We start from the raw sequence: 11229 nt of genomic DNA on the forward strand, positions 1-11229 counted from the left end.
AACCCTGAACGTAAAAGCATTCTAAAGTCATAGGACTATCACTTAATTAAGGAACAAGTTTTAACTACGTACTTTAACAAAAAGCAAAAGGCTAAAAGCTAAATATGTGTACATAATGAAAATACAAATGACCAAAATGAAGAAGTTAAATGAGTTATATTAACTTTTGAAGTTATATAGTACAAGATGGCTATACACGACCAAGGACGATGGATGCTAAATACTACTTATATTGGACCTATCTAGAAAGGAAAGGGAGGTGGAGGGGAGCACAAAAGTCTCTAGGTCCATAGCTGAGACTTGGCTAGCAATGGCCTCTCCAGCATAGTCCCAGCAAGTTGTCATTGAACCTTTGTAATCTAACTCTGCTAGAAAGGACATTCGAAACACGGGCGAATGCTGAAAATCATTGATGAAAAGTTCTCTTGAAGCTCAACTTTCTCTGTAAGATCATTGGCCTGAGCCCTCTCAATATCAATTTGACGTACCAACTGGCTGACCTTGTCCTTTTAAATTCGACATCTGTGTCGAGATCTGCACAACTCTTCACCAGCTCGGTCTTTTCTGCACGAGCCATACGTAGGTTATGCAGGGTCGCCTTCAAAGAGACATTTGCCTTAAAAAAAAGGGAAAGTAAACAAGTTAGAAATGAAAATAAAGAAATTGTACAAGTCAAATTAAAAAATTATAAGAATTACATTGCAACAATATGAGCTACATGGAACTCAATTTGAGAATCATCAGAAGATTCAGTAATATCCTGACAATCTCGGGGAGATATGGGGCACAAGTCTCATTTCACTACAAGGAAAAGCGGTTATTTTCGACAGCCAAAATCTGGTCGAAATGACTATTTTCGACGGTATACGGTCGAAAATAGTCATTTTCGACCGCACACAGACAGGTCGAAGTTAAACTAGTCGAAAATAATCAAATTTGACTGCTATTTTCGACTGACCTTTTCAACCCAAAATTTGTTTTCACCAAAAATTTGAACTTCCCGCTCAAATTTTTAAAAAATCCCAAAAAATTGAATTTCCCGCCACATGTACTAATTTCGACCAACAACGGTCGAATATATTTAGTCGAAGTTACTGGGGTTTCTTTGTTTGTGGTCGAATTTATTATGCAATGAATTAAAATGTGGCCGAAATTAATATATCAATCTTTGATGCGGTCGAATTTAATAGCGCATAATATAAAATATGCATTCTAAGAGCATCTCCAACGGCGTTGGCTATATAATCGTTGGCTAAATGGAACCTGTAAGACATTATGTAAAATTTGCTGAACCTGTAAGACATTTTTGTTTCAATGGTGTTGGCTATATTGGTTGGCTATAATTTGAAAATAGTATGTTATTAATATTGTAGATTGTTAAAATAGAATATATTAGTTCAATATATATGGTAATAAACGATATGCAATTTTCTTACAGATTTCCTTAAAGACCTGTAGAGGTTCGACAAATTTAATCATCCATAGGAGTTTGGCTAAATTTATAGACAACAGCTGAGCATGGTTGGAATTGAGTTTTTCGAGTTGTTGGCTAATAATTTTTATTTTAAGTATGCCAACTCAACTTTTAGCCGAAGGCTTTCAATGGTTGGAGATACTCTAATGGCTTATGCTAATTACCTGTTCAAACCCAAAATACCCAACTACATTCAAAATCACCACAAAAATATACATAAAAATTAAAATTAATTGCCAACAAAAAATACCCAACTACATTCAAAATAATCATAGAAAAATATGTAAATATTTAAACCAAATACCAACATAAACCTGTTGATAATTTCATCATTGATGTACCAATCCATCAACCAAAAGAGAGGTGATAATTCATTCACTGGTCTGCCAGCCCATTAACCAAAAATACAAAATTTTAAATTCACAAACACATTCACCACCAGTACTGCTGCCTAATCTAAAGAGGAATAAATACGCATCTAGATCATAATCGCCTTCGCTATGATCAGTTTTCTGGTCAAATATATATTTTCGACTAGAAACGAACATATATTTTCGACCAGAACCCGTGAAAAATTCTAAATTCCTAATTGCTGGAAATTTCCCGCCACATAGATATTTTGGACGGGATTTTATTTTCGACCGAGTCCAAGAGCGAGAAAAAACTGGAGGGTAATATTCGTCCGATGAAGTTCGACCGGTTTTATATTCGATTAGAAAATGGTCGAATATGATATTTTTGACTGCCGTTATTTTTGACCGTATACGGTTGAAATTAGGCGCCGGTCGAAATTTTCGGTCAAAATAGCCGCTTTTCCTGTAGTGTTTTTTCACTTTCATCAGAGTTGTTCACTTGTTAGAGTTGTCCACAAACACGGTGATTGTAGGAGCGAAGCCAAGCCTGCTATATCACACGAGATAGCATAAAATAAATCTCCAGCTATAGGGCATAAGCTGAGTAGGGCAGACCCTCGCCTCCGCAAATAGATGGTAAGTGAATTAAGGAGGCGGGAACCTCTGGCCCGCGTAAAGGGTCTCTTTATAAATATAGAGAGACAGAGGCTTGTGGTTGCAGGCCCGCTCATTTGGTGTCATCACCACCGCCTTATAAGGCTTCTTGAGCTGAAACAAATTGATCAAAAGGTCCATCTGTTCTTTATCATACTTTTAAGGAATAGTGGCGGCTTTTTAGTATTTGGGCATGTTTCGGAAGGCATCCTCGAACTCATCCAAGAGATCGCTAATGCTTTTAGGCTCGCATGGACAAGGGATTTTTTGGCCAAAGTCAGGCAGGGATCCTTAGCCACCTTTGGCATCTTGCCCTTGTTGACGGTGAAAGCGCTATTCTGGCTTGAAGAACCGATGTCGGCCATCATTGAAGAGAAAAGATGAGAAGTTATCGGAGAAACTACTGAAAGATTCAAAAAAGATTCTGGAACAATCAAAAGAAAATTTTTAAAGAAGAAGAAGAAGAGTGATATCAATTCCTAAAAGGATCTGGAAGAGAACTCTGCAAATCTTGCAAAAAACTTAAACATGTTCCATTTTTATCATGAACAACCATCACAAAAAGGATGTTTTTCCATCAATGAATGAAAAAGCATGCGTCTACTAAAACAGACACACATATTCAACCCTCAAAAAGACATTTGATTTTCACTTAAAGAAGTACCTTTTAGTATACATTTGATGAAGTCAGACTATAGCCCTTCACCATCTTCAACTACCTCCTCAATAATGAAGGGACATTGTCCCTTATGTAGAAATTCCTCTTTTTGTTTGCCCTTCCTAATTGAACTTTTTGTAATAAAGCACCGCTTATCTAGTAAGGGTAAGCTCATCTCTTAAAACACCTTGAAGACTTTCTTTCTTTCTTCCATACACATAGTAACTCTTCCTTTTGAACATCAATAAGGGCTCTCCTTTTGTCTAAGAAATATCTACGCAAGGGGATGTCCTTGTCTTCCACGTAATCTAGCACAAAAAAGTCGGTTGGATAGATGAACTCGTTGAAATCTCACTAGTACATTCCTTGATATACCCCATGGATAAGTAGATGCGTAATTCTTACTTCAGCTTCGCTTAAATGATTCTTTGAGGAAAAGGTGGAGGTGGCTAACTTGCAATTGGTATATCCTTCTTAGAGAAATCATCTCTTGCTTCATCGGACTTTGGAGAACTCAATAGGCTCAGTGCTCCGATTAACTCCATCATCTAGCTTCTCTTTTACTAGGATTTCCATCAACTTCGACTTCCACTTCTTCAAGCACAATCTCTTCACTTCCTTTTAGAACTTCTCACTCAGCATTGTTAGAACCCACAACTTTCGACACAGTTTTAGCAGGCTTCCCTTCTACTTCCTCAAGAACCTTGCCAGATATCAGGCTAATGGCAGTCACTTGCTCATTTCCCAGATCTTCCTTTAAGATTAGTCTCTGTATTACCCAGCAAATTACTAGTTAGTATACATGTAAGACTATATGCAATCTAACCTAGTTGATTCTCAAGTTCCTTACGAGAAACCGTTAAACTATTTTATATATAGAATATAAATATATAGAACATATGTCTAGTAAGAATATATAGAACATATAAAGAGTCACTATCCAAGTTAGGCCCTTTAGAATATACAGAACATATAAAGCGCCTAAGTTGGATAGTGACTCTTTCTATCATGAAAGAATGGTTAAGCTAAACATTCACCACAGGGATTTTAATTGTTTTCCTGCAATACAGAAAAAAATTTCCAGAGGCAACCTATATAAAGAAATGACTTCTAATTTATTCAAAGTTTTAGGTTCAGGCAGTTTTCATTTTAAGGCAAAGAAAAGGTACCAAGGGACCAACATATCCGGCCCGCAGAGTACTTGTGGCTGGTGCTTCTCATTTGTTACCAAATATAGGCCTCAAAGAGCTCAATAAAACTACCAATTGTTCTCTTATATCATAAACGCATGCATATTACATGTAAGAGGTTTTACTTCAGTGGCCTATAACACTTGGTATTCTTAAGCAACTGTATCGGTATTCTTAAGAAACTGTATCAATATACACTTAAAGGGGTCCTCAGATACTTCTATACAGCTTAGCGTAGATATCGGCAAAGATCAATATGAACTCAAATAATTACTCTTCTCTTCCCCTGATGTACGGCTTGTAAGGGAAGGTCTCATTGTCACCATAGCAGAATCATTAGCTCCAGCTCTCAAAGCAGCTCTTCCAGCTTCAAGAAACCTCTCAATTGCATCCACTGCATAATTGTTGCCTTCGACCACATTCATGCTTTTGCCAATATCTGGATAAGTGTTCAGAAGATAATCACCGTTAAGCTGAGAGGCAAGCTGAATTAATTCGACTTGAAATTCAGAGAGTCTTGCTTGTACATTTGGTCCACCAGATCTCAATGATTTCTTAACCTCTGGAAGCTTTTCTGTGTAATAAACATAATGATGAGCAGTTAAAGATCAGCACCAAGAGATAAAGTGCCTCAAAAATGTTATAGGCCATATTAGCCTTAACTCTTAAGCTAATACATCAAAAACTACAACATTTGGCCCTATGCTAATCACTACTGCTATTTTAAAACCAAAATAGGTAAATAATTAACTGTTGTAGTGCATTAGTATCAATAGTTTACAAACATTTAAACAAGTAAATAAATGATGACATTGCTTGCAACTCTTTTTTGAGGTCCTCAATGCAGAACAAAGTCATGTGTATAAATGTCTTATCTAATGGAAAAATTACCATGCTTGACAATTTTATATGAGCCTCTGTTTTCTCTCGTGGAACTAGTTCGGAAGAAGCACAACAGAAATGACGTTATGCCACAGAGAGGGAAAAGAGAAAGAATTTGCTGTGATTGATTGGGTTTACTCTGGAAACCTTTTAGACAAGTCACTGTTACACGTCTATCACTACCACCTACTTGTATTTATATTTATATTTCAGAACCACCACCCCCCCCCCCCCAACTTTCTTATATCGATGTTTCTTTTTCTTCAGAACTCATCTCCATACAGTCATTATTCTTTAACTTTCCCTCTTAATATTCTAGTTCTAATACTTAAACAGAGAGTTTTAACACATTACGCATGAGTACTATCCAATGAAAAGGTAACAAATAACTAAAGAAAGAAAGTCCTGGCATTTGCTCACAAGGATTCTGGACTAACCTGGACAATCATCACGTGGACTATCACGAAGGAAGAAGTAATTTTCAAAAGTTCCTGCCCATGCGTCTCGTTTCGTCAAGAAATTGGATTCTAGATTGAAAAGCTTCTTCACAGTTGCAGGGATAGATGAATGTTCATATTGAGAGAAGGGGGTTGGTCCACTTGGCTGATGGATCACTGAAATAAACCAGCAAGAGAAGATGCCAAAACATTTAGATAAAAGAAACAGAAATTAACCAGCAATTGTATGACTGTATGAAAAGACTATAAACAAAACCTCCCAATATCTGGTTGTTCAATGCTTATTTTTAAGACTTTCCATCTTACTAGTGCCATCATATCTACTTGATAAAAGCAGTTTTATGTGTCTCTATATATTTAGGCAAGAGCCAGATGTAGCAGTTGATAATTAAAATTAAGTAGCTGAATAGACGTCAGACATGTAAAGGATTTTTGTAATGTATCATGTGTGTGTGCATAGCCCAGTGCTCGTATATATATTCTTTAAACACAGAAGATAGCCATCAGTACAACTGCGGCTCAAATTTTAAGGCTGTTCAAAGTGGTTGCCACAATGAAAAGGAAGCAGAAGGGGTATTTGTGCTAAATTTCATTCCAAAAATGAAACATAAAATTTACATAATTAATTTTCACATTATTAAAGTTCACTCTTAACATAAAACTTAAAATTATTAGTAAAAGTCATCAAAACTAAACAACAAATTTGTTATGTATTTCTGACATTTCTGATATGCTTGAGCCTACTCAAGCTACAGAAGACCAGAATAGCATACCATGTATTTCTTTTAGCATAAACAAAAGTTATAAACACCTTTGGGTTTTGCGGACTAATTTATTTGTAACTTCCCATCTCCAGAGGTGGATCCGGGATATAAATTAAGGATGCACAATCATATTTTTCAATTTTGGTGGAAGCACTATTTTGGCATTAATTTGAATGCAGAAGTTCCAAAAAAAGGTAGGGGGTGGGTGCAGGTGTCAATAACTGGTACGGGGATATCTACCATCGTCCAGTTCCTGGCTCCATTACCTCGCATATTCTAGTTTTGTTTACATTAATATGTCATTTATTATCTAATTAAAGTTTACTACTTTTATATTTACTTGAATATGAGTTCTTGATACACATATCACATATGCTAAAATTAGGAATGGCAAAAACAATCCAATCTGACGAATACCAGATCCATTACGAGTTTACGACCCAAATGGATCTTACCGAACACACAATTTTCGATTTGGATTTAATTTTTAAAGCCGATATAATTTGGATTTGGATTTAACTATTAGGCATTTTGAACCGAAACCGAGATCCAAAATCCAATACCCGGGCGGCTGTTCCAAAACCCGAAACACAAATACCCATTATAATATTTATGTATGTATATCCATATATACATATATAGGGTCTTACTCCAATACAAACCAAATTAGCCTACAAACTAAAAACCACAACTAGTTGCACTAGGTACACTCCCAATTTTACTATACCCACTTCATAATTGCTAGCACTCCACTGCATGATTTTTTTTTAAATAATCACCCTCTGTAAATATAGCGAGAGAGTGTCTTACTCTAGTACAAACTACTAAATACAAACTTAAATGTGAACCAATGTTTTTACAAGTATGGGGAGGTTTGTGGGCCTCGATAATGGACCCGAGGTGGGCCTTGGCAAGACCTAGTGGACGGAGGTGGGCCATAGTAGGAAGGGGTGGGGTAAAGTATTGGCTCTTGAGCTTGTCTGGAACCCTTCTGGGTCCTGTCCGGAGCCATAGTGAGATTTTAGTGGGCCCGAGGTGGATTGAGTGGGGTCTGAAATGGGCCCAAGTGGGTGATGACATTTAGGGTTGGGTGATGTCACACAGGCCTAGTGTCTCTTGGTTCGCATTTAGTAGTTTGTATTTGATCATTAACCTACTCTAGATAAATCTATATACACTTATCTCAAATTTTATTAAGATTCTAACTTCAAGTCAATTAGGCTTTTTTGTGAATAATAATAGTATCTAATATAGACGTAATAATAAATTTAGACTAAACATAATATGATTTTATGCAAATTTTATCAGGCTAAAATTGTATATAATAAATTTATTCTGGATTGGATTGTATGTTGGATTCGTGTAACATTTAATTTTAAAATTTGGATGAAATTTGATGTTAAATTCGATACTTTAAGGTTGGTTGTTAAACTTTGTAATTCTAAGCTTAACGAATCATTTTCATAAAAGATAAAGTGTTATAATAATTTCTTTCTCCAAAGATGTATTTTACGGAGTGCAACCAATAAATACATTAAATATTTATATATAAAATAAAGATTTTTATATCTTTTAGTTTTACAAATATATACATGGGCATACATACATATTAATATAATCCAAGTAGGCTGAACTATGACTACTGGTTAGTATTTTGAATTCTGCACATTAGTGAAAGAATATTGGTTTGTAATGTTTAAGCTCTTAACTCGTTTTAATTTTAATTTTTATGAAAATTCAGCTTAAAAATAAAAACTGCCACCGTTTATAGGGTCTCAATAGATTTTCGAGTTTGGAATTTGATTTCTCAATAATCTAACCTGATTCAACATCCTTTGCCATCCCTATGTAAAATCATGAATTAGTTAGGTTCATTGAGAACTAGAGAGTAATCATCCATATTCATACTGACATGAACCAAATTAGCAAACAAAGCCTAGGCAAATTTGGATTAACAAGTGAACTCCATTTAACTAATTTAAAATATTAACTAAAAAGACTAAGCAACATTTGTTTTTGATACAAACTACTGCAACACAAACCAAAACCATTGCAAAACCTTTAAAAATACTATAACAAAACATGAAAGAAAAAAACATACCAAGGCCTTTATCAATCCATGGTGAAATCAACAATGTAGGAACACGCACGCCCAAACGCTCAAACCTAAAGTAATAAGGGTCCGGTCCAATAATTCCATCCGGATTAGGCACACCAGAAACAGGCGTTGGCACATGATCAAAAAACCCACCATGCTCATCGTACGTAATTAAGAATGCCATCTCTTTCCATTGTGGACTACCTCGTAACACCTCATATACCTCCTTCACAAACATCTGCCCTAACGCAACATCATGCGACGGGTGATCATCATTAGCCGGAAAAAGTTTTATATCAAAGTATCTTTGTTCAAGCACAACATAATTCGGAAGCTTACCATTCTTAGCATCACTCTTAAACTTCAAATCAAAATTATGAAATTTATTCACATGCTTCAACTTCCTTAAACTCTTGAAAAACATAGTAGTAGGTACATTTTGGTAATAAATTCCGAAACTAAGGTCGTTTTCGTCCAACGAATCAAAAATAGTTTTTTGCGGAAACCCATTAATCAAATCTTTCCTTACATTACTTGAAGCTCCATGAGACGTGGCAGAGTGAACAAAGAACCGGTTCGGCTGAGTAGAAGCCGGAACCGAAGCAAACCATCTATCGAACACAGCGAACTCGTCCGCTAACTCGGTATAAACCGGTACAAACTCAGGTTTAAACCCGGACATAACCGTTTCAGCTAACCCATCAACACCCATACTATTAGCTTGCTGAGCAAACCCATTCATCGGAGCCGGGTCAAAAAAAGAACTATTTGACCCGAAAACCTGCTCTTGAATTGCTTGAATTGAGTGACCTGGATCCGAATCAATGAAATTCGCTTTGTCAGTCACCAAGATTTTCCGTGAACTTAAGTCAGAAGCATTCAGATAGTTAAATTCTTGACCCGTTAATCCGTCAATATCGGGTCGGGTTTTCTTGATCCACCCGAAAATATGATCGAATGAGCGATTCTCCATGACTAAAACAACAATTGTCTTAATGGGGCCTTTTATTTTGTCATGCTTTTTAGGAAAAGGGAAAGAATGGGTTCGTTTTAGAAGAAAAATCAGGAGCAGGAGGGCGAAAAAGGGTCGCCGGAGAATCATAATTTCCGGCTATGAGGTATATTTCGGCAGTGATGAGTATATGTTTAGATTGTAGTGAGCAATGAATGTACGTTTATTGAAGAAGTAGGTAGGTGATAGATAGGAATGGGTTTTTGTATTGAAGGGGGTTTTAAGCTGATATTGATGAGTTTGTTGACACTTTGACATCAGTCTTTCACTTGAGGAACTCAAGTTTAACGTTAGATATTTTCTTATAAATAAATTTAATCTCGGAGATTTTACTCGCAAGCTGTATACATATATATATAAAATCAACAATTTCATAAATACTTTCCGAACAACATTATAACTTTCCTTTTTTAAAAAAAATACATAATATTTTTGCCTAATACTAATCTTGTTCCCTTCAATTAAACAAAATTTGTTCATTATTTGCATAAATGGATGAAACTTGATACCCTTGAGATATAAACTAAATCATTAACATTGCACCTCCATTCTTCACATTCTTTCAAGTGTCCATCATAACCAGACTCTTCCCGAAAGTGATTGCATAAGTGTTGTATTTTGGCACTACCAATAATGTTCCAATCAATGAATCAATAAAATTGTTTATGAATTCAAATTTTTGGCTCCCACGTCAAGATCCTCAAAAACCAACCAAGAGATCAGGTCTTATACCAAATTAAGAAACATGAACTCATCATCAGAATTAAAATGAACTTGAAGTTAGTAGTGAACATTGAGTGATTCCGAATTGCCAGAGCAGGGCTTCAAGATAGGTCCTTATGCTCGTATCCTTTTGCATCATCTGTTAGCATTCAAACTTTTTGAAACTGAAGCGTCTAGATATAAATACTCCAATCCCGAACAACTTGTACAAAGTTAGTATTTGAAAAAAGCTGGAAAAAAAAAAAGCAGTGTGTTCAATGTCAAACAACATTGCCACGCAAACAAACAACAATGTAAACTATGCGTTATAGTTGCTCTTAGAGGAAAGAATATTTCTTAAATAATTCGTTCCCACGTTAAGTGTGACCAGCTTTGCTAAAATTTTGGAAGGACAAAGGGAGTTTCAGATGGAAGTTGTTGAGCAAGTTTAAACAAGTGAGAAAACCCAAAGTTATCAGTATACCACCAGAAACACAACACTGTTATCGATCAAGTCATGGTCTCGTAATTATATCAATTGCTTAAGCACTGGGGAAGCTCTCCTGAAAAGTTAACGATGGAGAGAAATAAAACCTTATATATGACCAATGGCCGAGATAAGAACCACAAACCAATCAGGTTGGATGGTGGCATCCTGATCCTGCATATCCGTCTCTGTGTTAAAAGCCACCGTGGAAACTTAAGCCTCCCTTTCAAAGACTACAAATATATTTGTTCAAGCTGAAATTGAGGAAGCCACTCAGATCTAACATTGAACGACAACTTAGACGTGGAAGATATAATCAAAGAAAGCTTAGCTTCGCGAACTTAGCAAAGTGATAGTCTGATTCATATCCATCTAATGAATTAAATAATAGCCTTGGACCATTTGGATTTGATTGTTCTCCGATGCATTTGGGAATGTACCCGTGCAATTAATTTTCCTTTGTGTAAAAATGATACTAACTTTGGCATTTGGGAAAA

At 35.9% G+C, this 11229-nt stretch overlaps 1 protein-coding gene across 1 annotated transcript; it reads right to left on the bottom strand.

Moving 5' to 3' along the window:
- Positions 1–4388: 4388 nt before the first annotated feature.
- LOC108210131 (non-specific phospholipase C1) lies at positions 4389–9825 on the bottom strand. The gene is made up of 3 exons (XM_017381402.2): positions 8535–9825; positions 5649–5825; positions 4389–4903 (listed from the first exon to the last, which is right to left on the bottom strand). The coding sequence occupies exons 1-3, from the start codon at positions 9631–9633 to the stop codon at positions 4581–4583; spliced, it is 1599 nt and encodes a 532-aa protein (XP_017236891.1). The 5' UTR covers positions 9634–9825; the 3' UTR covers positions 4389–4580.
- Between the last annotated feature and the right edge of the window lie 1404 nt (positions 9826–11229).

This window comes from Daucus carota, chromosome 2 (genome assembly GCF_001625215.2).
Source record: "Daucus carota subsp. sativus chromosome 2, DH1 v3.0, whole genome shotgun sequence".
Lineage (NCBI taxonomy): Eukaryota > Viridiplantae > Streptophyta > Magnoliopsida > Apiales > Apiaceae > Daucus > Daucus carota.

Bases quoted from the DNA above. Each gene is read 5' to 3' on its own strand.
- LOC108210131 (XM_017381402.2), bottom strand. From the start codon at position 9,633: ATGATTCTCCGGCGACCCTTTTTCGCCCTCCTGCTCCTGATTTTTCTT. The intron at 5,826-8,534 runs GTATGTTTTTTT...GGTTTATTTCAG, and splicing joins ATGGATTGATAAAGGCCTTG to TGATCCATCAGCCAAGTGGA. The intron at 4,904-5,648 runs GTTAGTCCAGAA...TTTATTACACAG, and splicing joins TCCACGTGATGATTGTCCAG to AAAAGCTTCCAGAGGTTAAG.